Source organism: Cygnus atratus, chromosome 6 (assembly GCF_013377495.2).
Source record: "Cygnus atratus isolate AKBS03 ecotype Queensland, Australia chromosome 6, CAtr_DNAZoo_HiC_assembly, whole genome shotgun sequence".
Classification (NCBI taxonomy): Eukaryota; Metazoa; Chordata; class Aves; order Anseriformes; family Anatidae; genus Cygnus; species Cygnus atratus.
Window position 1 is genome coordinate 30,065,075 of NC_066367.1, and position 27,571 is coordinate 30,092,645.

At 64.6% G+C, this 27,571-nt stretch overlaps 4 protein-coding genes across 5 annotated transcripts; 2 read left to right on the forward strand and 2 right to left on the reverse strand.

Annotated features, from left to right (window-relative positions):
- Positions 1–73: 73 nt before the first annotated feature.
- Positions 74–2,510, forward strand: TMBIM1 (transmembrane BAX inhibitor motif containing 1). The gene is given in 13 exon segments (XM_035572049.2): positions 74–256; positions 258–282; positions 532–626; positions 746–810; positions 926–979; positions 1,102–1,152; positions 1,427–1,466; positions 1,624–1,661; positions 1,790–1,877; positions 1,979–2,044; positions 2,046–2,075; positions 2,190–2,243; positions 2,361–2,510. Coding segments are annotated over 13 exon segments (933 nt in total). The 3' UTR covers positions 2,505–2,510.
- Positions 2,511–3,269: 759 nt separating this feature from the next.
- On the reverse strand, positions 3,270–4,162 carry PNKD (PNKD metallo-beta-lactamase domain containing). The gene is made up of 3 exons (XM_035569145.1): positions 4,135–4,162; positions 3,522–3,717; positions 3,270–3,439 (listed from the first exon to the last, which is right to left on the reverse strand). The coding sequence occupies exons 1-3, from the start codon at positions 4,160–4,162 to the stop codon at positions 3,292–3,294; spliced, it is 372 nt and encodes a 123-aa protein (XP_035425038.1). The 3' UTR covers positions 3,270–3,291.
- A 179-nt stretch (positions 4,163–4,341) lies between these two features.
- On the forward strand, positions 4,342–8,186 carry AAMP (angio associated migratory cell protein). Its single transcript, XM_035537000.2, has 11 exons — positions 4,342–4,479; positions 4,847–5,002; positions 5,234–5,353; positions 5,550–5,689; positions 5,809–5,953; positions 6,139–6,222; positions 6,475–6,590; positions 6,776–6,879; positions 7,141–7,231; positions 7,532–7,686; positions 7,896–8,186. The coding sequence occupies exons 1-11, from the start codon at positions 4,392–4,394 to the stop codon at positions 7,969–7,971; spliced, it is 1,275 nt and encodes a 424-aa protein (XP_035392893.1). The 5' UTR covers positions 4,342–4,391; the 3' UTR covers positions 7,972–8,186.
- Positions 8,187–9,029: 843 nt separating this feature from the next.
- On the reverse strand, positions 9,030–26,416 carry ARPC2 (actin related protein 2/3 complex subunit 2). Of its 2 annotated transcripts, XM_035537002.2 has the most exons (10): positions 26,157–26,416; positions 19,027–19,061; positions 17,874–17,986; positions 15,630–15,675; positions 14,854–15,040; positions 14,325–14,418; positions 12,017–12,143; positions 10,759–10,859; positions 9,957–10,057; positions 9,030–9,479 (listed from the first exon to the last, which is right to left on the reverse strand). In XM_035537002.2, the coding sequence occupies exons 1-10, from the start codon at positions 26,228–26,230 to the stop codon at positions 9,455–9,457; spliced, it is 903 nt and encodes a 300-aa protein (XP_035392895.1). In that variant the 5' UTR covers positions 26,231–26,416; the 3' UTR covers positions 9,030–9,454. The 2 variants fall into 2 exon arrangements, with proteins under 2 accessions (XP_035392895.1, XP_050567716.1); XM_050711759.1 differs by lacking the exons at positions 9,030–9,479; positions 9,957–10,057 and having other exon boundaries at positions 10,759–11,920; positions 26,157–26,346.
- Positions 26,417–27,571: the final 1,155 nt, after the last annotated feature.

Sequence of the window (27,571 nt, forward strand, 5' to 3'; positions counted from 1 at the left end):
CGGGCCGCCCAGCGGGGTGACGTCCCCATTTTTCCCCCCCCCCAGGCGCCCGCAAGGAGAACCCGGAGCCGGCATGGCGCAGCCCAACGCGCCCCCCCCGTACGACGACAAGAACCCCCTGTACCCCCCGCCCCCGGGGGCCTACCCCCAGCCCCCCCACTACGGCGGGGGGTACCCGCAGCCGGGGGGCTATCCGGCGCCGGGGGGGTACCCGCAGCCGGGGGGCTACGCGGCGCCGGGGGGGTACCCCCAGCCGGGGAATGGCCATGCCCGTGCGGTTCGGTAAGCGGGGGGAAGCCCTGTTTTGGGCTGGGGGGGGGGGTGCGGATTACTGGGGGGGGGGTGTATTGGTGCTGGGGGTCTCCCATGGGCTCTGAGCGCCCTGAGGTGCTGTCCCGGGAAGGGGGGTGTCCCGCGGGGGGGGGGGGGGGGGGGGGGAAGACCTGGTGTGGCTCATCCTGGTGCTGCCCTGCTGTCAGACGGGGTGTCACCGAGGTGTGTGTCCCCCCCCCCCTCCCCCCCCCGCGGCAGGTGACGGCTATGGAGGGGAAGGCATGGGGGCCGGCTCCCCCTTCCAGGCGGCCGACTGGGACGACAAGAAGGTCCGGCACACCTTCATCCGCAAGGCAAGTACGGGGGCCGGGGGCACGGTGCCACCCCCTGCCCGCTTTGTTTTTTTTTTTTTGGGGGGGGACACAGGTGCTGACCCACGCCCCCCCCCCCCCCCCGCCGCCATCTCCCGCAGGTCTACGCCATCATCTCGGTGCAGCTGCTGGTGACGGTGGGGATCATCGCCGTGTTCACCTTCGTGTGAGCGGGGCGGGGCGAGGGGGGGGGTTGAAGCCACACCGGGGGGGGGGGGTGGGGGGGGGCACACGCCACTTAACGCTCGTCCCTGCCCCCCCCCCCCCCCCCCCCCCCGCAGCTCGCCCGTGCGCTCCTTCGTCCAGAGGAACGTCGCCGTCTACTACGCCTCATAGTGAGTATGGGGTCCCCGAGGGCCACGGGGGGCCCCCCCACCCCCACCCCCCCACCGCCACCACGGGGTGGGGGGTGGGGGGGGCGCTGAGCTCGACCCCTCTCCTTCTCCCCCCCCCCCAGCGCCGTCTTCCTGGTGACCTACCTGGTGCTGGCCTGCTGCCAGGGGCCCCGGTGAGCGCTGGGGACCCCAAAAAAAGGGGAGAGAGCTTGGGGCTGGGGGGGGGGGGGGGCCTCTGGGTATTTAGGGACGGGGCACGGATCCCGGTGTGGGTTTGGGGCCAGCCCCACGAGCGAGGCTGCGGGGACCCCGCGGGAGATGGGACGGGGACGCGGGGCACGTGGGGGGCTTGTGGGGACGGGGGGGGGGGCTTGTGGGGACGGGGGTGCCGGCAGGGGGCTCACCGCCACCGCCCCCCCCCCCCCCCCGACCCGTTCTCGTCCCCAGGAGGCGCTTCCCGTGGAACATCATCCTGCTGAGCATCTTCGTGAGTGGGGGGCTGGCGGCGCCCCCCGGGACGAGGGGCTGGGGGGGGGTGGGGGGGGGGGCAGAGCGGGGACGGTCCCTGCCCGCGGGGGTGCAGCGGGCCGGCGGTCCCCGTGCCCCCCGTTTGTCGTTGCTGAACCCATCCTTGTGTCCCGCAGACGCTGGCCATGGGGTTCATGACGGGGACCATCGCCAGGTACTCGCCGGGGTTTTTGGGGGGGGGGGGGTGCCGGTGTCCCCCCCCCGGGTGGAGGGGGGGGGGGGGACACACACCCCTTCCCTGGCCGATCCCGGGGTGACCGCGGTGTCCCCCTGTGCCCGCAGCACGTACCGGACCAACGCTGTCCTCATCGCCATGCTCATCACCGCCATCGTGGCCATCGTCGTCACCCTCTTCTGCTTCCAGACCAAGGTGGGGGGGGGGGGGGGGCCCACGCTCCCCGGGGGGGGGGGGGCCGGGGACGCGGTGGGACACCCCGGTGACACCTTTCCCCCCCCCCCCCCCCCCCCCAGGTTGACTTCACCTCGTGCCCGGGGCTCTTCTGCGTGCTGGGCATCGTGGTCATGGTCACGGGGATTCGTCACCGCCATCGTCCTCTCCTTCAAATACGTGAGTCGGGGGGGGGGGGGCTGCGGGGTTGCCGTGCGACCCTCCCCCCCCCCCCCCCCCCCCAGCCCAGCCTTCCCACCTCCCCACGCTCACCGTCCCCGTGCCCCCGCGCAGGTCCCCTGGCTCCACATGCTGTACGCGGCCATCGGGGCCATCGCCTTCACCCTGGTGAGCTGACGTTCGCCCTCCACGGCGGCGGCGAGCACCCGCTCTGGGGGGGGGGGGGGGGGCTGTGAAGCCCCCCCCCCCAGCACCCCTGCCTGACCCCCCCCCCCCCGTCCCCAGTTCCTGGCCTACGACACGCAGCTGGTGCTGGGGAACAGGAAGAACACGCTGAGCCCCGAGGAGTACATCTACGGCGCCCTCACCATCTACACCGACATCATCTACATCTTCACCTTCCTCCTGCAGATCGTGGGCCGGGACTAAGCCCCCGCCCCGGGACCCCTTTCCTAACAACCCCCCCCCCCCCGCCCCCAAACGCTTCTTGCTTGCCCCCTCCCCCTCCCCCCCCCCCGGGCGAACTGCTCCTCTCTCTGCCAGCCCCCCTCCCCGAGCCACCAGCACCCAGTGCCCCCAGTTTGGGCGGTGCGGACCCCTCCCCCCCCCCCCCCCAGTTCCCAACTGGGCAGGGGGTGCCGCTGGTTCCCGGGGTGGAGGGAGGGGGGGGGGCGCAAATCGAGGCCGGCTCCCGGCGCGGGGGGCGGGGGGGGGGGGCTCACCTCCGCTTGTAAATAAGCTCTGAAGCCAGCTACGGCTCCGCCTGGGCCCAGCGCCCCCAGAACGCTCCGGGACCCCCGCCCCAAGGCTGCCTCGAGGGAAGGGCTCCCCCGGCCCCAAAGCCCTGGGGGGGGGGTTAACGGCTGCCGGGGGGGGGGCAGTGGGCAGCAGGGCGCCGGGCTCTGGCCGCCCCCCGGCTTCACTCACTCAGTGCCTTAACGTGGCCGCCCACCCCCCCCGGCCCCCCCCGGGCCCTGATGCGCCTCGGGGCGGGGGGGGGGGACACCCAGGGGTGGGAGGCCCCGGCGGGCCCGTGAGGGCGAGCGGCGTTACTCTTGCCGAATAAAAACCACTTTAATTTTCCACGCGGCCCCGGCGTGGTTCCTGGGTGCTGCGGAGGTGGGGGGGGGTGGGGGTCCCGGAGCCCCGTGGCGCCCCCCCCCCCCCCCCCACCTCCTCCGTCCTTTCGGGGTCGGGGCTGCTGGGGGGGTCCCGGCTAGGCGCGGCGGTAGCGCTCCGTCTCGTAGGCGCCCTCGTTGGCCCTCAGCATCTTCTGGCGGATCCGGAGCTGCTCCAGGCGGTTCCTGCCCACCTCCCGCTTGACCAGCAGGAAGAGGACGATGCCGCACGGCAGCCCCAGGGCCCTGCGGGGCGGGCAGGGCAGCGCGTGGGGACCTTGGGGGGGGGGGCACACCGCGACCCCCCCCCCCCCCAACAACAACTCACCATGCCACCCCCACCGGCTTCATGGGGTTCTTGCCCTTCTTCCGCGTCGGGATGTACTCCACGCCCTCGGGCAGCCGGCCCGGGGGGGGGCCCGGGGGGGGGCCCGGGGGGGGCCGGTGGCAGCCCCGCCGCGGGAGCCGTGCCAGGGGAGGGGGCGGCCACCCCCGCGCCCCCCGGCCGGGCGCTGCCAGGAGCCCTGCGGGGACATGGGGGGGGAGGGGGGGGTCGGTCGGAGGGGGGGGGGGGCACGGGACGGGGGGGGGCGGCCCCCCCCCCCCCCATCGGTCCCGGTGCCCGACCCCAGCCCTGCACCGGGGGGCGGGGGCGTGGCCAAGCCTGAGGGGGCGTGGCCAAGCCAGAAGGGGGCGTGGCCACCCAGGTGGGCGCGTCCAACCAACCCAAAGGGGGCGTGGTGGCCGATGACCGGGGGCGTGGCCAAGGCTAAGGGGCGTGGTCTACGGAAGGGGCGTGGCCAAGCCCTAAAAGGGGGCGTGGCCTCGCTTCCCCGGGGGGCCTCCCCGCCCCGCGCCGGCCACGATCGCGCCCCGCGGGACCCCGGAGCGCCGAGGCCGCCGGCCCCGCCCGCCCCCGCCCGTCCCCTGCCCGCCGTTACCGCGCAGGCCGCCGAGCGCCGCCGCCATGCTGGGCTGGGCCGGGCTCACCTCGGCCCCGCTGCACGCCGGGAGCCGCAGTGCGCGGCGCGGGGACGGCCCGCGGGCGGCTCCGCCGGGGGAGGGGGGGGGACTACAACTCCCAGCGCGCCCCGCGCCGACGGGAAGGGGCGGGGCGCGGGCGAGGAAGGCGGGCCGCGATTGGGGGCCGAGCGGCGGAAGCGGGCGGCGGGGCGGGGCGGAAGCGGGCAGAGCCGGCATGGAGCCCGCCGAGGGGCCGGGGGCGCTGGGCTTCCACGGCGACGAGGAGATCATCGAGGTGGTGGAGCTGGGCCCGCCCGGGCCGGGTGAGACGGGGCGCGCCGCCGCGGGACCGGCCTCCCCGGGGGGCACCGGCACCGGCACCGCCGCCACCCCCACCGGGGCCCGCACCGCCCGCGGGGCCTCGGGACCGGCCCCCCGGTCCCCCCCCGGTCTCCCCCCGGTCCCCCCCGTCCCCCCCCGGTCCCCCCCATCGCCCCCGTACCCCCCGTACCCCCCGGTCCCCCCCCGGTCCCCCCCCGGTCCCCCCCATCGCCCCCGTACCCCCCGTACCCCCCCGTCCCCGCCACCGGCGCCTCCCCCGTCCCCGGTGCCCCCCCCCCCCCATCCCCCCGTCCCCGCGGGCAGGTTCCCGGCCGCGCCGCGCCGCGCGCTGAGCCCCGCTGCCCGCAGATGACCTGGCCGACGAGATGGAGGACGTGGACTTCGAGGACGAGGGGCCGGAGGAGGAGCCCGACGGCGAGGCGTGGGAGACGGAGGACGACGAGGGGGTGGAGGGCGGCATGGAGGCGCAGGACGACAGCGAGGTCACGTTCGCGCTGCACTCGGGTGAGCGGGGGCCGCGGGCAGCTGCGGGGCCCGACGGGGCGGCTGCCGGGGAGCGCTGCGCCTCGGGGCCTCCTCCTGGCTTTCCCTACAGCAAGGAGGTGCGGGGGGGGGGTCGCCGCCAGCCTGACCTCCCCCGGCCCTCCCAGCACTGCGTGGGGTTCGGGTGGTTCTTGGCGGGGGGGGGGGGAGGCGAGCAGCCCCTGAGCGGCCTCCCTCTGCCCTGCTGCGAAGCTTCTGTCTTCTGCGTGAGCCTCGACCCCAAGACCAACACGCTGGCGGTGACGGGCGGGGAGGACGACAAGGCCTTCGTGTGGCGCCTGAGCGACGGAGAGCTCCTGTTCGAGTGCTCAGGTGAGGAGCTCGGGCCGGGCCCCCCCCCCCCACACCCCGCTCGGGGCTGCCCACATGAACGGCCGCGTCCCCCTCCCGGCCCCGTCTCGCTGGACGCGCTCGTCCCCAGCTGAGGCTCTGCTGGAGCTGAGCTCCCGATCGTCTTCTGTAGCTGCTGCTTGCTAACCGAGCAGCCTCTGCTCCCTGCCGCCTCTAGGACACAAGGACTCGGTCACCTGCGCTGGCTTCAGCCACGACTCCGTGTTCGTGGCCACGGGCGACATGTCCGGGCTTATCAAAGTGTGGCGGGTGGACGCCAAGGAGGAAGTGTGGTCCTTCGAGGTGGGGGACCTGGAGGTGAGCGGCTGAACCCCAGCTCCTGCGGCGAGCTCAGGCTGGCGGCGGGACGCGGCGCTGCTTCCCCTCCTCCTGGGGGACGCCGCCCCGTGACGCTGCCTGCCCCCCTCTCCGCGCAGTGGATGGAGTGGCACCCCCAAGCCCACGTCCTCCTGGCGGGCACGGCCGACGGCAACTCCTGGATGTGGAAGATCCCCAGCGGAGACTGCAAAACCTTCCAGGGCCCCGCGTGCCCGGCCACGTGTGGCAGGATCCTGCCTGACGGTGAGGCACGGGGGGGGCCCTCCGGGGAAGGGGAATGTCACCGGCTCTGGCCACGGGACCCTGTTGGCACTGCTGCCACCTTGTTCTTCCTGGAGCTGGGGCGCCCCAGGGCGCGCGGCCTGCGCTGTCGGGAAGCGAGGGGTGCGGGAAGCTCTGGCTCAGTGCCCTGGGTCTGGCTGGCCTAGGGAAACGAGCCGTGGTGGGGTACGAGGACGGCACCATGCGCATCTGGGATCTGAAGCAGGGAACCTCGCTGCACGTGCTGAAAGGTAGGGAAGAAGCTGATCGCCTGCCGCGCGCGCTGACTGGGGAAGGGCTGCCGGCGGGCTCTGAGCTCTGTCGTGGTGAAGAGGCAGCACCCGCTGAGCCCGGCGGCTTCCCCGCTGAATTGCCCCCTCCCCGCGGTGCTGGCCCTTGCCACGGGGCCGCCAGCAGAGCTGCTGCTGAGGCTGCAGGGGGAGGCGCGGTGGGTTTCAGGGCGCGCAAAGCGGAGCTCACGCCTCTCCTGCTCGCCCCCACAGGCCAGGATGGCCACCAGGACCCCTTGACGTGCGTGGCCAGCAACCAGGACGGCAGTTTGATCCTGACGGGCTCCGTCGACTGTCACGCCAAGCTGGTCAACTCTGCCACGGGCAAGGTGAGTCCGCGGCCACCCGTGGGGTGGGTGTCCCCGCGTGGGGGCCTCCGCCAGCCGAGAGCAGCCTGCGGTGGCCACCGGTGGCCAGCAGGAGGCGCGCCTGGCCAGCGCAACCACCGCCTCCCAGCTGCTGGGGGGACTGGAGGCTGCCGGGGGGCTCACGGGCTCTCCCCCCCCCCCCCCAGGTGGTGTGCGTGTTCAAGATGGAGAGCGCGGCCCCCAAGGCCCCTGCCGGCGAGGGCGAGGAGGCCGAGTCCAACTCGGTGGAGTCGCTGGGCTTCTGCAACGTGTGAGTGGGGGGCACGCGGCGTGGCGCTGGGACGGGGGGCGTCCTGCGGGCACGGCTGCTGGGGACCTCTCCTACCAGGACCTTGTCTTCCCTGCTGGGGACCTCGGGCTGGGCACTGGCTCTTGGATCCTTATCGGGGTGTTTCAGTTCCAGCCCTGGCCGGCAGGTCGTCCCTCATCACCTCGGTGCTCTGCGGTGCCTTCACACGCTTCCTTCCCTGCCTCCTCCGGCTCCCCGTAACGCCTGTTCCCCTCTCTGCAGGATGCCGCTGGCCGCTGTGGGCTACCTGGACGGCACGCTGGCTATCTACGACCTTTCTACGCAGACCTTGAGGCACAAATGCCAACATGAGGTACTGCCCTACACCCTTTCTCCTGGCCTGAGGGGGTCCGAGCCCAGCTGAGAGCTCTGGAAACCTCACGAAGCCTCCCTTAGAGCCCAGGGGCTTTCCTGGCTGGCCTGGGGCTAGTTCCTACTTTGTGCTTCTCCCTCAGCCCTTGGGTTTCCCCTGAGGCAGCTGCTGTGCCCGCACAGGGGATGTGCCACAGAGCTTGGCCACGGGGGCCCCGTCTCCTCTCTGCCGTGGGGCTGGGGGAACCGGGCCTGGTGTTCCTGGTGCTGACCGTGCTGCCGCCCTGCCCCTGTGCCCCAGTCAGGGATCGTGCAGCTGCTGTGGGAGGAGAGCTCGGCCGTGGTGTACACCTGCAGCCTGGACGGGGCCGTGCGGCTCTGGGACGCCCGCTCGGGGAAGATGATCAGCGAGTACCGGGGGCACGCTGCCGAAATCCTCGACTTTGCCATCAACAAGTGAGCGGGGAGCCCCCAGGCCCCCTTTTTCCTTGAGGCTGGGGGGGGGGGTGTACAGGGACCTCTCCCCAGCCTTTGGGAACCCCCGGGAGTTTGAGTGCCGGGGGGGCCTGCTCTGAGACAGGAGGGTCCAGGGCTACTGCAGGCAGTCGGAGCTGAGGGACCAAAAGCCCCCAGCCCCCGCCTCTGAGCCCCGTCTCCCCCACCAGGGATGCCTCCATCGTGGTGACGACCTCCGGCGACCACCAAGCCAAAGTGTTCTGCGTGCAGCGCCCCGACCGCTAGGGCCGGGCTGGGAGGCCGGTGCCCCGGCCCTGCTGGGCGCCCTGTGTACAGCGGGACAGGGGAGAGGGGGCTGCACCGCCCTTCTCCAGCGTGTGCTTTGTAATTTTTTCCAGCCTGCCCCCCCCTCTGCCCTCACTGTCTCTGGGGGGGGGCTGAGGCTGGGGTTTTGTATGAAAAATGTCTTCTAATTATATAAATTATTTCACTTAACTGGACCCCCCCCCACCTCCGCTCTGCTTGCTGGGGAGGAAGAGGACCTGGGAGCTGGGCTCTGTCCCCCCCCCCCCGCAGGGAGGATGGGGCTACAGCAGCTCACCAGCCAGCTCCCCCAGCCCAGGGAAGGTCAGGAATTAGCTGCAGGGACATGCCCTGCTCCCTGACTGGGTTGGCCTAGTGCTTCCTGCTCCCAGTACGGCCCCCTGCCCCACAGGTAGGCGTGTTTCTTCCTGCAGCAGAGAGAGGCCGCCTGTGCCGACGCCTTCGCAGGGTTCCTGAAGAACAGGAGTAGCTGCGGCTGCCCTGGGTGCGGGCAGAGGGGGACACCCCCCCCCCCCCCCCCTTCCCAGTGAGAGCTCAGCCCTGAGCTGAGGGGCAGCAGCTGCTGGTTTTAGTCTGGTCTGGCTGGAGGCAGTGCCTCAAACCCTGGCCCTTCCTTGTCAGGAGAAAAGATAGGGGCTACGGCGTGAGGCCGGAGGGAAGGAAGGGTGCACACTGCTGGCTCAGGGCTCTCACAGCCTGTTAGAGACAGGCGATGCCACGCACTGGAGGACACAGCACGGCCTCCCAGCCTCAGCCTGCAGCAGCGGGGCTGGCTCCAGCCTCCCCTTCCCCAGGAGGGGAGCTGCTTCGCAGCTGGGTCCCTGCTGCCCCAGGCCACTCGCTCCTAGCCCTGGGCGCTGCACCCCCCCCCCCCCTTCAGCCCCAGTGACTGAGAAGAAGGTAACGAGCTCCAGGACACAGTAATTCTCCCCCCTGCCCTGATTAGCTCTAATTAGCGCTTGTCTTTCCAGACCCCCCTTGGCAAAGCTACGTGCGTTGACAAGCCAAAAGCCCACAGCTCCTTAAGATAGAAAGATCTCCTTTATTAATGAACCCCAACAGTATTTCTTCAGATACAGGAGTTTTGAACTCAAATACTCAGAAGAAAACAAGTTAATATTGCATTATTTTCATAAGAAATACTGCAACTTATTTCCGGTAACATATTGCAAAGCGAAACGGCTTGAAAAGAAAAAAAAATTAAAAAAAAAAAGAAAAGAAACTTAAGTCAATCAAACTGGAATTAAGGTTTTGTTTCTTGGAACGATCGAGTCCTCGCAAGCACAGCTCGTTTCTGCAGATTACTCCCCAAACTGTCGTACAAACAGACCCCGATTGCTTGAATTCCTTATGAGCCCACAGAGGTGCAACATTAAAAGCTACGATTATCGGGTAGCAAGTGCCCCAACCTTCGTCCTCCACGGCGGCCTCCGTGACCCTGGCGTTAACGGGTTGTGAACGTCTTCCCCCTGAAAGGAGGCAGAGAGCTGTCAGTGCGGCCTCCGGGCTGCCTCTGGCTGGCTGCTGAGCTCCAGGGCAGCTTTTTGTCCAGCAGATGCTCGCAGTGAGCTCTCAAAGACATGGATGATGCCAGTTCAGGGCTCACCGGTGTTTTATGGTGCACCAAGTGCAGAGCAACTGGGAGCAGTCCCCGCGGGAACGCTCCTAACCCCACTGAGCTGCTGGCCACAGGCTCTGAGGAGCTGCAGCCACACCAGGCAGGGGGAATCTGCTCCGGCAGCCGCAAGCCCCCAGGAAGGGCCTGGCCGCTCTCCCTGCTGAGCTGAGGAGCAGGGCAGGGCCCTGGCAGCATGTTAAACGCCACCAGGGGTGGGAGGACACCCCGCAGGCACCGCGCATCAGGCCCCCAGCTGGCCAGCCCGCGGCACCCCAGGCCCAGAGCCCGCCGAGCTGCCCGCTCAGCCAGGCCCCGCTTTGCCACTCACGTGATTGTTTTCATTTCTTTCTTCTCTGCATCTGGACGGGCACGGTTCAGCACCTTGAGGAAATCCGATGTTTTTGCCCTCATACGCGTGTGAATGTAGGCCTGCAGAAACAACGCGGGGACGCTTCAGCATCCTGTCTTCACAGCTGAGATTTCAGGTTTTGGATTTTTAATCTTTTAATCTAACCACCACAGCTCCAGGATGCTCACAGCTGGCTTTGGAGCAGGAGCACAGCGGCAGAGATCAGCCACCACCCGAGTGGTTCCCGTGAGGAATGCCACTCCCGCTGGCCAGGCGCTGCTCACTGCCGGACTCCCCAGGAGCTGGGGGTGTTGGGAGGCTTGCCCCAGGGCCAGCTGCTGCTGGAGGGCCAGGTAGGAGCCATCTCTCTGCTCCTCAGAGGGAAAGCACCCAGCTCTGCATAGCCCTGGTGGGTGCTCAGCCTCCCTGACCTGCAGGATGAGTGCAGTTAGGGAGACAATGGTGAAAACTGACTGGGGTTCAGTCAGCAAAGCCAGGCCTCTGAGCGATTCCCCCTCTTTCTGTTACCACAAAGAAAGAAAACCACAGACTGAAAAGGGAGAAAATCCTCCTTTGCTGCTAGAATGGGAAGCACCAAAGGGCAGAGGAGGTGATGACGTGCCCTTTGCAACCCCAAGTGACTGGGGAGGGCAATGCTGGGGCCCTACTCAGTTCTCGGGGCCAGGGGAGGAGAGCACCCCTACTCTGTGCTTCCCCTCTGCAGTCCCCAGCTGAGAGGGGCCACGCCTCCCGTTTCCCCCCAGCCGCGGCCCCTTGGTACCTTCGAGCACTTGATGTGATAGTGCAGGTAGTCCCGGAACGTGTGGATCAGGTTTATGGTGTTGTCTCTGGCAGCAGCATTGGTGTGACGGGGGAACAGCACTGAAAGAAGAGCGGCCACACAAAACCCGTTATCCCCTCCCAGAGCTACAAAAGGGCTTCAGGTTCCTCTGGCGCTGCAGGCTTTAGGACGCGCTGCCCTCGATGCCTGCTTCGCTCTCTACAGGGAGCCCGTTACCGAGCTGCATGATCAGGATTAAGCACCACTTGTGATTTTAAACACAGGGCTTAGCAGCGCTTTCCCACCCGCTGTCATGTGCCCAAGGCTCTCGCAGCAGCCTGGACGCAGCTGGAGGACAGGCGAGGCCGAGTGCCCAGATGACGACACCCTAGGGGAGAACTGCACGGACGCGTCTGCGCCCGCTACCTCGGTGCCGTGGCCCAGATCCAAGGGCTGAAAGACCTTTTGTCCCGCTGGCCATCTCCCCTGGGCCCGTCAGGTCAGATGACGGGGCGGCTGCTCCCAGACAAGGAAGCAGTCTCGCTGGCAGTCCGAGACCTGGGCCTGGTTAAGCGCCCCGCACTCAGGGCACCGTGCCCAGCGTGGGAGGAGAGCAGTGCTAGCTCTGCTTCCCCCTTCGGTGTCTGCGCTCCAAACCGCAGCCACGCCGGCCTGAGACCTCCCAGCAGATCCAGTCATGACCCCCAGTCTCTCTCCCTTCAAACAGGGGCAGGGTTTGGACTCCTCAGCTCTGCCACCACCTTTGCTGTCCAGGAGGAACACCTTTGCGGGCAGGGGAAGGTGTTTCACCGGAGACAGAAGCGTTTGGCCGAGAGCAGAGAGGAAGAGCTGGAGACGCAGAGCTCGCAGCCCCGCTCCTGCCAATGACTGCTGCTGCTGGTCCAGCACTGCACAGATGGCTGCAGCTGGACCAGCCACAGATACAGTCACAGGCCCGTGAGAAAGAAGCCTCTGGTTTCCACGATATCACACCAAACTTCGCTTGGTCCCGCCAGCATGTGGCTCACTGTCCACTCCCACGCTTACGGCCCCGTGCAGGGCTGAGGTGGCCTGCCGCTGCAAAGGGACGTGAGGGAGGGAAGCGGGCACGATACAGAATGCAGCTCCGGAGTCCCTTCAGGCCCAGTGACCCACTTGAACGCTGAAGGAAGGTGAACTACTTTTTGGTCTCCATACAGCAGCAGGAACCTCCCTTCCTCTCCCTGAGTGTCCCCACGCCACGGAGCTGCCTGCTTACCAAAGGTGATGTAGCCGATATTGTCGCCGACGGCTGCGTCTGTGTCTTTCAGCTCCAAGGGTGGCTCCCTGTGGCTGAAGAGCACCTGTGGGGCTGTGTGACTGGCCCGGCGACCCTCCTTGAACTCCTGAACACGACAAAAACACGGTGATTCCCACCGTGGCACGCCAGGCAGCAGGACAGGAAAGCAAACGGGGCTCCCCTCACCCGCAGGGTAACCGAGCAGAAGTTTCCCAGCTTGCCCTGCATGAGCCAAATTCATCGGGTCAGGCCTCTGGAAAACAATCCAGATGAAACCACGTGGCTGTCCTGCGTGTACACGCGTCCCTAGAGCAGCCCCTCAGCTGGGGCAGCCTTCAGGGACATGGCGTGTGTGGGACACCTCAGGCTGAGCAAGCAGATGAGACAGCACAGCTCCTACAGCAAAGTCAGCACCGTCAGCGCTCCCGGGGAAAGCGGGCAGCACCCCTCACTCCAGAGGAAAGGAAATCCTCCGGAAGGGCCGCAGAGTCTCCACTGCACGTGGTTTAAAGGCTCTGCCATTTGAGAAAGCATCTCCCACCAGGTGGCTCTACCTGGGCAATAAAAGGCATCTATGGGGTCTGAAACTTGTGTGCAAGGCCCGCTCCTCCCAGCTCTTCTCTAAGCCCTGAAACAACACCTCCAGGCAGGGAGATCCTTTCCCACCAGGGAACCTCTCAGGGAGCAGCGAACACTCATCTCACGTGGAATAAACCGGCTCTGCGTTTCAGGACCGTCTCTAAATGGGGCTGGGAAAGTCCAGACCCCATTCTCCTGTCCTGAGGCAGAGCAATCTCCCCCTCTGCCTCCCTGCCCCCCAGCCCAGCCCACACACCAGCAGCCGCCCTTGGCCTCTCCTCCCTTCTCAGCACAGCGTGCCCCAGGAAGGGCAGGAGCACCCGTGCGCCTGTTAGAGAGCCAAGTAGTTCACCAGGGTTTCCTTAATGGAATGCTTAGCTTGCACTTCTGCCTGCTTCTACCAGAGGGTGAAGGGTTTCACATGGCTTCACCGGTTAGTTAATGGCCAGATTTTCTCCACGAGAGCCCAGATAAGCAGCTGGATATTACGCAAGAGCAATAGCTGGAGGGAAGGAGCCAGCGTGACTCAGAGTGGAAACTCTTGTGGCCAGGCAGGAACAGGATTTGCTGCTGTGAAAACCAAGAACTTGGGAGACTCACACTCTGGGACAGCCGCTCCCTTGAAGCCTTGCCCTCTGCCCAGGAGCCTCACAAACCCCATTTTGTTCACTTCACGCCTCCCTGCTGGTTTATAAAGCTCAATTTCAGGCTACGGGCAATGCCGGTGGGGAAAAGGTCAAAACCAGAGCAGATGCCCTGCCCACAGCTAAACGCACAGACAGCAAAGCCGTGAGATAAGATGCCCACTGCTGCCATCACAGCAGACCCTGTCGCAACGATCTTCAACGCAGGTGAACTGGTATCCAGCAAACTGGGCCAGTATCTCGCTGCCCCCAGGCCTGTCAGCAGACAGGAGGTCAGCTAGGCTGGCCAGCGACATGGATGGATGCTGAGACCAGCTCTGACTGAGCCCGCCCCAGCCGTAAGCAAACCCACCGTCCCAAGCCCTGCAGGCCAGACACAGGCACTAGCAGGCCCAGTGTCTGCGACAGCCCTATGAACGCCTCCGGGCTGAGCGGCGGTTGCAAAGGGCGGCTGAGACCAGAAGTACTTGGCATTACCGACTGATTTAAGTGCACAAGCTAAGCTTCGCAAAGCTCAAACCCAGGAGCCCATCACAGCACATAAGAGCGGTCACACGGAGCTGTTTCCCAGCCTGAGTCCTTCCGCAGCTTTTGGGCGTTGGCAGGAACAAACTTCAGAGGTGAAGACGACTCTCAGCACCACCCAGACACAGCGCATCACCTCGCCCCCTCCGCTCCTTCTGCGGCCTCCCCACCGTGCTCACTTCCTCGGCTGCCCGGCGACCCCCACAGCACAGCCAGCTGTGCTACAGGGCCTCGACACAGAGGCTGAAGTATTTACGCGGTGCTTTCCATCTGCGATATGTAACGTGCTCGACTGCCCATGCCAGGAAGCCCATCAATAATTAAGAGGTCAGTGCAGGAGCCTGAATTACGAGATATGCTGCCTCTGCCTGTTAGCACGGCTCTGCCATCAGCCCGGAGCCCCGCGCAGCATTTACATGCATTAAACCACCTGTGAGCTCCCTTCTGCCTAACATCTGCTTGCTCAGCAAGGCTGCTTCAAGTGAGAAGTGAACTGAGGGCCAGACCTCACCCTTTCTCCACGATGCTTGTTTCCATACCTGCATAAACACCTTTCCAATCACCACGTCGTCGTCATCCTTAAATACCGTGCTGAACACAACTGTGACGCGGTCCTTTTTTGCCTCCACATACCTGGGCGGGGGGGGGAGAAAGGAGAACCCAGCTGTGAACAGAGCTGCTGGAACTACATCTGGACGAGGAGGCAACTGCGCGACAAGCTCAGGTAGACGCAACAAACACTCACAGGCCCGCCTGCTGGAAACTTCCCCTCCCTCGAGACAGTATTTACATGGAGCAAAACAGTTCTGTTGGGAGCGGCCGATTCCTTTCCTGCATGCAGCCACAAGTGCTACTGCCAATAGAGGCTCTTGTATAACATCTCTGCAGCCTGAGGGGTGAGCATTACCCTCCTAGGCTCCTTACAGCCTAGGACAGGCCCTCAGTACCATGCCAAAGCACAGAGCAATAGCATTTCCTGACTTTCCGCCACATCCTACAGCTCTGAGCAGAAGAGGGAAGCGTACTGACAGCTGTCTGACTCCGCTCCTGCGCTGCTCGAACACTTACATTGTCTCATCGTCCCTGTAGTGGATGACGGCTCTTTTCTCTCCTTCTTTGCCCTCTTCCTGGAATTTGAAATACTTCTCAAAGACCGAAGCAAAACAGTTGCGCTTCAACATGCCGGCTTGGTGCACGATAGCATCCTTGTCTGCTGGAAGGTTCTCCAGGTCATAGAGCAAAGAGACATTGTAACCTGGGGAGGGACAGACACTAACCTTAATCGTCTACTCAGGGCCTTACTGCAGCCAGGCACACATTTTCTGGCAAGAGACACCTACAGCCCAAGCACCCCTGCCACCGTCTGTCCCACCTTTGCCTTGAGGCCTTCCAAAAGCCCCGGGGGCGACCGCTTCCCACCCCACCGCCGCCAGGAGCCGTGCCTGCTGGGCACGTGGCCACGGCAACGTTCCCGGGGCTCCTTCCCCAGCTCCGCGACACACGTGCGGGCTGCGCCGCTCCCAAGTTTTTGCAGCGAGTAGGAAGAGATGCTGTCACAGGTAACCATGGTTTTCCTCCGCCTCACAAAGCGTCTTTGCGAAGAACAAAGACCCAGCCGTGAGGAACAGAGGCTTCCCGGGGGAGGGCTGCGTTGAGAATTACAGCTTGTGCTGCGAGCTGCTTCAGCCCTGACGTACACAAGCCACCCTTTCGGTTGCCGTTCGCTGCACAGAGACGCAGATAGCAAGCTCTGGAAGCGCAGCCTTCATCTGAGCGTTTCTGAGGTGCCTGGACTCGCTTTGGAGTTGCATTCACACACACTGTAAATATTACGGCAGGGTTACCTGATTCAGGATTTACCAAGTAGCTTCCATAGACTTTCTTCAATACCTAGGAAAGAAACGGACATTTTTTTTTTCAGAAGTGTGAAATTTAGATTTATTTTTTTTTTCAAAAAAATTGATTTTTGTTTCGAAGCATTGAAAGCACAAGCTGTTTGAGTTGCTCCCTCCTGCACTGCCTAGGCCTTGTTTGGTGTCCATTTAGAAACACCAAGTTACAGGCATCTGCCTCCCCACGTCTAACGGAGCATGGACAAATAGCTAAGTCACTGGCTTCTTGTCGTATTGCCTGCTCCTTCTCCCTGAACCCCACTGGCAGGGAACAAGCTGCAGGACGGGAGTCAAAACCAGAACTTCAGAAAGTTCTTTCTAGCCTTGAACTTGCGTGGGCAAGAAACCCCCTTCCACATGCCTCGCGTCTTCAAAGGAGAACGGTCGGCAGAGCTGGACACAACAGCTCTGAGGGCTACAACCCTCCTCCCGCCCTGCGGGCAGCCCCCAGGGCTTCAGGATGCAGGAAGCCTGGCAAAGCACGCCCCGGTCCTCTCCTTGCACGCTCAGAGACGAGGTCAGGTGCAGCGTGGCCGAGCGATCGCCTGCCTGGCCTCAGCCCATTCCGCGGGACAGATGGGGATGGAGAGGAGACTGCCAGGCAGCTTGGATGCCTCCCAGAAGCAGAGCCGCCCACAAGCACAGCAAAAACCTTTCTTCAGGCATAATCACTGCTGAATTTTACATCAATGGCAATTTTCAGCTGAGCCATAGCTCTGTGTCAGTGAGGGGGCCGGGAACAGGAGGTATTTCGCAGAGAACAGAATGACGCTGTGGCAGAACCGGCCCTCCTGGGATGACACCCACCACCACGCAAAGAGGATGCACGGGCTCTCTGCATGCCAAAACCTCCTCTCAGCAGAAAGGCTGCCTGCAGTGGCCCGGGGAGATGCTCTGCCTTAGTAGGAACCCCGCTTCGGCTTCGCAGCGGGGTTTCACCAGAGACCGAGCGGAGGAAGTGCAGAAACAAGCTCCATCTTCTCCAGGGAAGCACGGAGAGAAGCAGTTTGTTAAACAGCGGTTTACAAACGTAACTTCTATTTAGTCAGCACTCCCAAGGCAGTCCTGCAGAGATCCCATCTTCCCCTCAGAGCCTGACAAGTCGGCTGCCAGCTGCCCTCGCTGCCAGCACGGCACCACGGCCTGGGCACGGCAGCCAGGGTCGAAGAGGCCCGCACACCGCTGTCACCGTGCTGGCTGTTGGTGTCAGGCTACCTGGCTACAGCGCAGAAAGCGTCAGCCCCCTGCCCACCACGGTGCTTCTCCTGGGATCGCACGCCGTGCCAATCCTCACTAAACGTGCTGGGAAGGCTCCAGCAGCAGCAGCTTCGTGGGGCAGCTCCCACTGCCCTGTGGCACGGGGGCAATGCTGCTGCTCAGAAGTTGTACGTACAGGGACCAGAAAGCAGGACGCCGAGTCGCGTTTATTCTGACTTTGGTAGCTCTTGTCGCAACCTGCAGGAATTCACTTTGGGTTCAAACCTCCTGTTTCTTGCCAAACTCTCTAATTCATGGAACAGTTTCCTTGTTTCCCTCCGAGGACAGACACCCAGTGGCAAAAACCTGCAGGGTGAACCCCATTTGCTAACACGAGGAGATTTGAAAACTGACTCAGGAACTGAGTCACACTTCCTGCCTCGCGACCCAACCACAGCTCAGAAAGGCTCCTTCTTTCTACCATAAATGGCCCTCCGCAGCCTGAGCCCATTCAACAGGAACTGAACCTGCTACTTCACACAGCAGCAGCAAAAGGGGAACCAGGCAGTCTGCAGATCAAGGTCTGCACACACAGCTGGAGCCCACCACTCGCTCTCAAGTGTGGTTAGAGTCAGACGAGCAGCGCCATGGGACGCCGGAGTTGTCTTGATGCCTTCCCTCGCTAGCGGGCACAGAACGTCTGCCAGGGAAACTACTTCTGCCAGGCCTTGCCCTCCTTTGGAAGGGATTTCAGAATTAGCGATGCCTTTTGCCTTTCAGGTTGTACGGTCAGAAAAGATGACTGCTTATTCACGGGAGAATGGGAACACACTTTGTCTTCTAGCAAAGCAGGACTCCTGTTTGGCACAGGAGCGTCAGCACAAGACGGAAGAACAGACGCTTCTCTGCAAGTCAGACCCTAACATCGCAAGGACATCGCCTGTGCTGATAAAACATCTGTAGGCTCAAGGCCCCGGATGTCCAGAGATGCTTACTCACCTCATCAGCACCATGTTCCTGGAGTTCTTTGTAGAATTTCAGAGAAATACTGACCATCACTTTTGTCTTATCTCCATTGGGGTTTGAAATATGGTAAAGGACTCCATCGAAGTCTGTGAAGCAAGAGAGAAAAACGTGAGGAGCTCGAGAGGGACCATTTCCTATTTCTGGGCAACGCTTTCCCTGCGAGTTCTAGGAATTACATAGAGCGACACGTTTCCTCCTGCCCCAGCCCTCACAGATACACCACGAGAAACCCCTAACACCACACAGGGAGACCTGGTATCATTCAAAGGGCTGAAACAGCTTTGACATCTGTCCATCACAGGAAGATCTAGCCTGGTGTCACTCAGCATCCCCGGCAAATCTGCTCGCGTTCAGTGCACAAGGACACAAACGCGCGGAGATGGGAGCCTTCTGGATGCTAAGCACAGCAAGCGACTGACGTGCCCACCAGGCCAGGGCTGCAGCCTGGGGGAGGAAAAAAAATCTGCCAGCAGAGCAAAGGCAGCTCAGCCACTGCCTGCCGAGCTTCCGCTTCACTGCAGAAGGGGCAGCGAGGGCAGGAGGGGGGCAAGGCAGCCCCCCGGCCACCCAGCACGCCCCGCTTCCCCACGGCTCGCACAGATTCCCAGTAGCAGCAGCGAGACATCGGCTGCTGATGAACACTTGTACTTCCTCGACGCTTCTCATCCTGGAGAGGAAGCTTCGGGCTCTGAATTCGTCTTGCCCGTCACCCCAAGCCAGCTTTCTAACAACCCTAACCGGGTGGTGCTAAAGACCTACTAACAAACAGTACCAATTTCGGGCTGGAGAACAGGCGAGGTAACGGAGCTACCCAGCGCTCGCACAAGAAGTGCTGTGGCCGCTGAACTCACCGCTGGGGGCTAAGTCCCAGGGAAGGTGGACGTAGAGAGAAAACAGCAGGGCAGCCGACGGGAGACTTTGCTCCTGCAGCACACAGCCCCCAGCTCTGGGCGTTCACACAGCCTGTCCCGGCGCTGCTCTCCCCTCTGCCGGTGGTGCTGGGTGAATGTGGGTGCACCAGGCGGAACCACAGGCAGGCCACTTGAGATGGGCCCCCCCCGCCCCCCCTTTTTTTTTTTTTTTTCCCATTTTTATTTTAAAAAGGTCAGGAGAATTCAGCGCTTACCTGCAAATGTTACTTCTACTGCCTCTGGTTTATTTCTGAAAAAAAAAAACCAGAAAACAAAGGAGGTAAATGAGAAATCAAACAGCAGCCTCCAAGCTGTGAAGAAAAGAGGATTAATTTCCAACACTCTACTTCTCACAAGCAGCTCTGAAAAACCTTCTAGTTCCTGCTGTTCAGGGAGCAGATAACCTTTGACAAGAAACCTCGGCTCACTCCCCATTCCTATAAGGACCACTCTTACCAGAGACGATACGAAACAGGCCTTGAAGCTGGCAGAGATTGCCATTATTTGGCGTTTACAATAGATTTTGAGATCACAGACCGCAGATTTCAAGTTAGCAACGCCTGAAAAAGCTACTCGTTACGAAGGAGCTCGCTTGAACACGCACACTCGCCACGCAGACCCGCGAAGGTGCACGTTTCGGGGGACAGGCTCTTCTGCGAGTTCTCGTGATACCAGGTTATGGAAGGGATGTGACGGCTGAGCGATCCCTCCTGATGTGCCCCCTTCACCACCGCCAGCAGCTCTGCGAATCCCTTCGTACAACTCGCTTGCAGAGGAGAGTTTGGGCTGGCAGCAAAGCACAGAAGGAAGCTTTTCGGATGCCCGTTTCAGCCTGACCCCCGTCTCCATCCCTACACACCCCAACGCTATGCCAACGACCGCTGCGGGGAAAAAGAGAGACGTGGGTTTGCCCTAACACTGCCAGCGCCTTCTTTAGGATCTCAGAGCAGCACCAGAAGCAGCTCGCAAGCCCACGGCGCGTCGCTTACGCTTCAGATACGCAGATCTAGTAACGTCTTAACAGACAGCATTTGCCAGTTTGCCCACGATCTCTAAGACAGCTGGATCCTGTGAACAAGCTGCTTCTGAAAGGTGAGTTTGTTCAGACTGGCGCCACACCAGTGCTTCAGCAGCTCCAAGGGGACCGTCATTAATAGGCCGTTCACCGGGGAGCGATGCGAAGCTGCCTCCGCCACCGGCAGCAGGGGTGGGGAATCAGAACAGGGTGAAAATGGCAGTCGCCTGCATCTCCTCTTAGGTTTCGAAAGCAGCCAGCATTAAATCGAGTACAGGCGAATGATGCTGGTCCTGTCTCACAGCCCGGAGAAATCCCAGAGTCCACCCGCCACCGACAGAAAAGAACGCCCCAGCCCAAGCCTGCGTGCTGAGCCAGCCTCGTGGTCTCAGCCCGCACCGCGCAGAGACCTTTTGCCAGAACTTGCTCTGTCAAGGCACAAGCACCCCGCTGGTGCACGCAGCAAGGAAGCGAGACAGAGGTGGAGGAAGCACCAACTCGGTGTTTACCTTCTTTCACCTTACCCCAGAGGGGTTTGAATGGCATTTTTCCCTGCTCAGCAGAAAGCAGTGTTCCTCCAACCGCTTTTCTGCGGGCAGCCTCATCGCTGGAAGCCACGAACGACCACGATGCGCTCGAACCGACGACAGGCACTGCGGAGACACCAGGGCACCGAGCAGCACCAATCCCAGAGCGTGCACAGGCTCAGCTACGTCTTACTTGGGCGGAAAGGGAGGAATCGTGCCCCAGCCAGGGATCCTAAGTGGAAGGGACGAGGTGGTGCTGCTTCCTGAGTCGTTAGCCGCGAAAAGCATCAGCCCTTTTTGTCGGCAGACCGGAGAGACTCTGTCTTTTGTGCTGCATCCCCGAAGATGAAACCCACGCGCTTGAAAGAAGCGCTGTGAGCGCACCCAAGGCGGGCCCTTTATTTTCAGGGCTGCCCCGGTTACCTGGGACCTCTCCCGCTCTCATCCTCCCTCCCCGGGAGGCCGGGCTGAGGACGGAGGCCCGGAGCCTCCCCGGCCGCACGTTTGACGCTGGGTTTTGAAGAGGGGAGCGATCCCCCAGGTCGCACCTAAAGCGCTGCTGCTCACCGAGGACCGCTCGAAGCAGAGATGGGAGAAAATCCCAGCGACCCCGCGGGGTCAGGCGACGCAGCCGCGCTCTCCTTTTAGAGGCACCGCACTCAGACTCGGCGATCGGCGTGGATGGCAACGTAAATTTTACAAAAAAAGAAACCCATGTAGGAAGCTTTAAAGATAGCGCAGTCGGGCACACGAGAGCTAGCAATATTAAAGAGGACGCATCCTTAAAGCTCGGCTCCGTCTCCTGAGAGTTACGCCGCTCAGAGCCCAGTCCCCACGCACGCGGGGCTGCCGCCTGCCGGCCCTCAGCAGCCCTCCGAACGCAGCGCCTCGCCCCGAGGAGCGAGGGAAGCGCCTCGCAGACAACGAGCAACGGAGCGATTTTGCCGAGGAAGGCCAGTCATCCCCCGCTCGCTCAGCCAGCACCTCGGCAGAGGGGAGAAGAACGACTTGGCACGGTATTTCGGAAGCCGTCCGAGATCGCGCACCCGAAGCGGGTTAAGAGCCCTGCACGCCAGCCTTTGTTCCGCACACAAAAGCTCAGGGCCGGCACGGCCCCGTTTCCGCGCGTTTCATCGCGGAAGCAACTCCTTTTTACCGCGGATTTTCCGAGCGGCTCAGCCCTCGGCCTCGGGGCTGGCGAGGAGGAGGGAGATTTAGGGGAGATGCAGGTAACTGGGCGCGACTTTCCGGTGCTGGATATTCAGCGGCCTCCCGGCAGGCGGCCTGCCGGGGCAGCGCTCACGTGAGCCGCATGCAGAGCTCCTGGCGGCCGCGCCGTGCCGCGGGATGGCTTTCAGCCTCGTGCAGGGGAAGGCAGGGAGGCTCCCGGCCCTCGCAGGTCAGCAGCGTTACGACGCGGCAGTTCAAAGCGCTTCTATTTATTTCTCTGGCTAACCTCACCAGCTACCCAAAGCGTTTCGACGCTGGGCGAGTCGTCCCCTTTCGTCGCCACTCGAGTTCCGTCCCCCCGCCGAGGCGTCCCCAGACGAGGAGCTCTCGCTTCCGGAGGCGCGCACGCCACCGCTTCCCCTCGACCTGCCGCCAGCCCCACCTGCGGCCAGCACAAATAAATAGCAGCGGGGACGTGCCGACAGCACCCGGCGCCCTCCGTGCCCGTGGGACCCCCCCCCCCCCCCCCCCAGAGCGCTGCACGAAGGCTCTGGGACCCCCCGACCCGCAGTCCTGCCACCTCGCCGTGCCCAGAGGACCGCAGGCAGCGTGCCCGCCCCGCCACCTCCACCCGAACCACGGCTGCCCCCACCGCCTTCCTTTTTGGCTGCCGTCTGCCCAGCACGGGCCATAAAACCGGCCCTCACGCCGGGAATACCAGAGGCGCTGCCTCTCTGCCGCACACCAGATCCAGCCCGGGCCTTGCCCGAGCTCAGGAGCGAAGATGGCAGCTGCTGGGAGCAGGCAGCCGCCCGCTTCTGGCGACGCTCCGCAGGCCCGGAGGCAGAGCCGCGGCCAACGCCACCCGCCCCCTGCCGTAACAACCAGAGGCCGTGCCAGGTCGCGTGCCCTCCTTCCCCCTGCTCCTCTCCAAACGCACCGAGTCCATCTAACGCGAAGCCAGCTCCAAACCAGCTTTTTCACCCCGGCGGCACATCCGGGCGCAGCCGCGGCGCCCGCGGAGGGATGCCAGCAGGCACTTAGGAGCACCAGCAACTCTCTGACAGCATTTCCTCAGTTCTCATTCGGCCGACTTCCAAACCTCCCTGCCCGGCTCTCGGGCCACGGAGGCTCTCAGCCGTACGTCACAGCAAATTTATGAACAGAAGAGCGACGTCTGCAATTAGGCAGAGCCCTCATCTCCTCCGTTACACAGAGCTGCGTGTAAACATGAGCCTGGCCAGCCCGTAGCCAGAGCTGACTGAAGCATCTCCCACGTCCCAATTCAGGCTTGTACCCAATACAGGGGGACGGCAATTACTTTAAAAGCTGCAGGCATGCGGATATTCTAATATTTTGCTCCGTACGAGGGGGAGGGGAAAAAAAAAAAAAGGGGGGGGGGGGTGGAGCGTGGGGACTATGCCAAAGCTGAGAGCTTCCAGCTCGGAGCAGAGCTCGCAGATCGCTGGAGTCGACGCGCAGCTTGGAGAGCGAGCCAGATTCAGGCAGACTGCAGGGCGCTCGCTGCAGAAAGGTCACCCCAATAAAAAAATTACGAGCAACGGCTAAAATTATCCGCACGGCTCCCCCGCTCCCGGGCCCCGCGCAGCCAACAGAAGCTGCTTTGCGCGAGCCCAGCACCCCCGCCACGAACCCGAGGAGCGCCGGGCCACGCGGGTGCGAGCAGTCCCCACGGGCGGCAGCCCCCGGCGTCGCGCGGAGCGGGGCCGACACCTGCTGGGGACGGGGGGTGGGGGGGGGGCCGTGCCGGGGGCTGCCTCCCCTCGTTCCGCACCTGGGCAGGAGGTGAGATGCCCAGGGGACGAGGCAGGGCTGCGGGCAGGAGCCCCGCGACGCCTTCCTGGGCGACCCGTAGCCAGCAGGGCAGGCGGCCTGCGGGACGGGACTCGTTCCACGCGCACCATTCCCCGCGGCGGCTGCGGGAGGCGCTCGGGAAGCACTCACGGGGCTAACCCGGAGCGGAACCCGAGGTGAAAGCGGAGGCTGGAGCGCTGACGGAGCGACCCGCACAAGCCCGCCGCTGCGGGCCGAGGCTGCTGCAAGGGGCAGGGGCCTGCCCGGTGCCGCGCGGGCTCCGTCCGCGAGCTGCCGTCGGCGCCGAGCCGCAGCGCGGCGCGCAGCCCCCGTGGAAGGCACGGGATCAGGAGAGCTGACAGGGCCGAGCGCAGCTCCAGCCAAACTCCCCAGCCAGCCCGCAGGAACTGGCCCGCGGCGGGGAAGTCGAGGCTTGGGCTGTTTTCCCGCGAAGGCAGCGGCCGCGAGGCCCTGCAGACTGGTGCCTCTCGAAGGCTGCACAGAAACCTCAAATTTAGTTGGAGATCCTCTGCCCTCCGCCTCCAGCCGAGGGAAAAGTCGCCCTGTTCTCCATTTATGCAGATTTCTTTTCTTTTGCACGGTGGGTAACTACTCAGCTCGCGGAGCAGTTTTATCCTCTCGGCACCTGCAGAAGCTCAGCCGCTGCCCGAGCTGCCCCGTGCGCTCCCCCGTACCCACCAGGCGCTCCCCCGCCTCGACGGTCGGGCACTCCCAGCTTTCAGCGCCAAGTTCCCAACTGCAGTTATCTTAACGGATCCCAGGAGCTTCAGGCCACGACTTAAACGTGTGGTCTGGTTGCGAGAAGTCGCTTTGAAACGAGAAATTAGAGCGTTACGTTTAAAAAAAAGCCCACTACCTGCGGCAGAGGGGACCGCCGCCACCCCTGTCACGGAGCAAGGCTCGGGCACGGGGCTCGGAAGCAAGCCCTGCCCCGGTCCCGGGCCGGCGCTGGGGGCACCGGGCACACCTGCCCCAAGTGACCCCCCCGCCGCACCTGCCCCGTCACCGCTTCGCAGGAGATGAGCCATCCCCTCCCGCCTCCGGGCTCGGTGCCACCAGAACGACCCTGAATTTGCAGCTGGAGGGAGAAGAAATTTCTCCTGAACGACTGCAGCGTAACACCGCTCCCCAGAGACCCGAAACCGGGAGGAAATCCACCTCTCTGCACACCTCGGGGCTCTGTCACCGCCTTCAGACCGCCTGGGCCGGAGGGCCTTCGCACGAGCACGGAGGGAAATGCAGAAGCGCACGACTTCCTCTGCTTCGGCAGCTGACTCGGGGCCCAGCGTTCATCCGGGACCACCACCTCGCTGGTCCTTTCTCCACACAAAGCAGCAGCCCGCAGACGAACGGGGAAGACCGTCGGCCACGCTCGCCGCGGGAAGGATCAGCAGAAGGGAAACCCCGGAGGCTGGGGGGCTGGCGGCGAGCGAGCAGCCCCCGGCCGCGCCGAGGCGGGGTTTCGGGGCGCATTCAACCTCCTGGCGGCCGCGCGCTGTCCCCTCGCTGCCAGCCCGGCATTCGCAGCGAGGCGCGGGGACGCACGCCCGGCCTCCCCGGGCGTTTCTGCCGCACGCCGCTGACCCCCCCAGCCGTGCCGTTTTTCTGAACGGAGGCGGTGCCGCGGCACTCACCCGGGAGCTCTCTCTTCCCAGCGCGGCGCCCGTGCCGTGGCGGGGGGGGGGGGGGGGGGGACCACAGAGCCTGACGGCGGGGAGGAGAGCGGCTCGGCTACCCCACAAGGCAGGGCGGGCCGGGAGGTGATCGTGTGAAACAAAAAACCAAAAAAACAACAAAAAAAAAGAGCGAGAAGTCAACCGAGGGGGGAGCACAGAGGAAACGGCCTCTGTCACAGGTCCGTACGCGAGAGGCGGAGCGCTTCAAAAGCCGCTGGAGGAAAAGGTGGCAGAGAAAACGGCCCCGCCGGGGGGTCCCTTCCCAGAGCAGCCGGGGCAGGCTCCACCCCACGGCTACCAGCGCCGCGCCGCGCTTCTCCGGGCTTTGCCCCCACACAACGGTGCCCAGCGCCGCTCGCGCCAGCGGTCGCGGTGACCGCAGGGGTAGCTGGGCCGCAGATAAAGCCACCCACGGGCAGCCCCGCGCTCGGCCAAGCACCTTCGCAGCCCCGGCGCGGCGCTGTCAGTGACCCGAGCGCCGGCTCCCCGGGGGCTGAGGCAACCAAGCGGCGCCGCAGGTGCCCCCGGGACCTGCCCCAGCCCCAGCCCCAGCCCCGCACCCCCGGCCAGGACCCGCGAGCCCCCGCCGGGGATGACCGAGGGGTGCGGCAGGAACCCAGGCGACGGCTGCGGGCTCCGCTCAGCCGCACGCCGGCTTCCTGCCGCCCACCCCCGCCCCAGCTCCGCACCACGCCGGCCATGAGCCCGCCGCCCCCCCCGGGCCCATCCTCAGCCCCTCAACGCCGCAGCCCCCGCAGCCCCTCCCCACCCCCCGGGCCCTGCCCGCCGCCCCCTCCCCTCCCCTCCCCTGCAGCCGTGACCGCCTCCACCGCCCCCAGCCCCCCCCCCCCCCGCCGTGTCCCTCCCTCCCGCGGCCCAGCCCCGTCCTCCCCCGGCTCCCCGCGGTCCCTCCCCTCCCGTCCCCGCCCCGGTGCCCAGCCCCGGCAGCGCCCGGTCCCTCCCCGCCCCCCCGCGCCCCTCACACCCCCCATCCCCTCCCCCACCCCCTCAGGCCCTCAGGCCTCCGCCGCCGGGCCCCGTTCCCCGGCAGGGCCCCCCCCCCCGCCCCCGGCTCCCCGCTCCCCGCCCCCGCTCCCCGCTCCCCGTTGCCGGGGCCGTACCCGGCGGCGGCGCCGTCGAACTTGAGGGTGAGGGTCTCCTCGACGATGCGGTTGTTGACCTCGAGCAGGATCATGGCGGGGCCGGGGGGGAGCCGAGCCCGCTGCGCGCACCGGGGACCCGCCCGAGCCCTGCGGCCGCCGCTTCCGCTTTGCGCGTCCCCGCGCGTCACTTCCGGGCCCCGGCCGCCGGCGGAGCCGGGCGGCGGCGGCAGCGGGAGGAGGGGGGGGGGGGGGGGGGGCGGGGAGGGGAAGGCGCACGCGCGGTCGAGCCTCGCGAAGCCCCGCCCACCGCGCTGACGTCACGGCGGGGGGCAGCGGGACGCGCCCGCCTCCCCGCGGAGGGGGCGGGGCCACGGAGGGGGGCGGGGCTAGGGAATGCGCGGGGGGGGGGCGGGGGGCGGGGATGGGGGGGGGATGTGGGGGTGTCCCAGGGAATTGGGGGTGACCCTGGGAATTAGGGGTCTCCTAGGGGGGTATGGGGGGGTCCCCAGGGAACTAGGGGTGTCCCTGGGAATTTAGGGGTGTCCCTGGGAGGTATGGGGGAGCCCCAAGGAATTTGGGGGGGGCCCAGGGAATTTGGGGGGGGGCCCCAGGGAATTGGGGGTGTCCCAATTTATTAGGGGTGTCCCAGGGAATTAGGGGTGCCCCAGGGAATTTAGGGGAGCCCCAGGGAATATAGGGGTGTCCTGGGGTATTAGGGGTGTCCCAGGGAATTAGGGGTGTCCCAGGGAATTGGGGGTGTCCCAATTTATTAGGGGTGTCCCAGGGAATTAAGGGTGTCCCAATTTATTAGGGGTGTCCCAATTTATTAGGGGTGTCCCAGGGAATTAGGGGTGTCCCAGGGAATTAAGGGTGTCCCAATTTATTAGGGGTGTCCCAGGGAATTAGGGGTGCCCCAGGGAATTGGGGGTGTCCCAATTTATTAGGGGTGTCCCAATTTATTAGGGGTGTCCCAGGGAATTTAGGGGAGCCCCAGGGAATTTAGGGGAGCCCCAGGGAATATAGGGGTGTCCTGGGGTATTAGGGGTGCCCCAGGGAATTTAGGGGAGCCCCAGGGAATTATAGGTGCCCCAGGGAGATATGGGGGAGCCCCAGGGAATTAGGAGAGCCCCAGGGTATTTAGGGGAGCCCCAAAGAATATAGGGGTATCCCAGGGAAATAGGGGTGCTCCAGGGAATTAGCGGCGCCCCAGGGAATTTAGGGGTGCCCCAGGGAATATAGGGGTGTCCCAGGGAGTGTAGGGAAGCCCCATGGCATTTAGGGGTGCCCCATGGAATTTAGGGGAGCCACAGAGAATTTAGGGGTGCCCCAGGGAATATAGGGGTGCCCCAGAGTATGGGGGCCCACAGAGGAGTGGGGTGCTCCAGGGATGCGGGGGGCCCGCCAGGGAAAGGGGTTGTCCTGCCCTCGGCATG

Coding starts and splice junctions, on each gene's coding strand:
- ARPC2 (XM_035537002.2), bottom strand. CDS start 26,230: ATGATCCTGCTCGAGGTCAACAACCGCATCGTCGAGGAGACCCTCACC. Junction 19,062..26,156: donor TTCGACGGCGCCGCCGCCGG/GTACGGCCCCGG, acceptor TTTTTTTTTCAG/AAATAAACCAGAGGCAGTAG. Junction 9,480..9,956: donor AAAGAAATGAAAACAATCAC/GTGAGTGGCAAA, acceptor GCCTCCTTTCAG/GGGGAAGACGTTCACAACCC.
- PNKD (XM_035569145.1), bottom strand. CDS start 4,162: ATGGCGGCGGCGCTCGGCGGCCTGCGCG. Junction 3,718..4,134: donor GGCGCTCGGCGGCCTGCGCG/GTAACGGCGGGC, acceptor ATGTCCCCGCAG/GGCTCCTGGCAGCGCCCGGC. Junction 3,440..3,521: donor AAGCCGGTGGGGGTGGCATG/GTGAGTTGTTGT, acceptor CCCGCCCCGCAG/GGCCCTGGGGCTGCCGTGCG.
- AAMP (XM_035537000.2), top strand. CDS start 4,392: ATGGAGCCCGCCGAGGGGCCGGGGGCGCTGGGCTTCCACGGCGACGAG. Junction 5,354..5,549: donor GCTCCTGTTCGAGTGCTCAG/GTGAGGAGCTCG, acceptor TGCCGCCTCTAG/GACACAAGGACTCGGTCACC. Junction 6,591..6,775: donor TCAACTCTGCCACGGGCAAG/GTGAGTCCGCGG, acceptor CCCCCCCCCCAG/GTGGTGTGCGTGTTCAAGAT.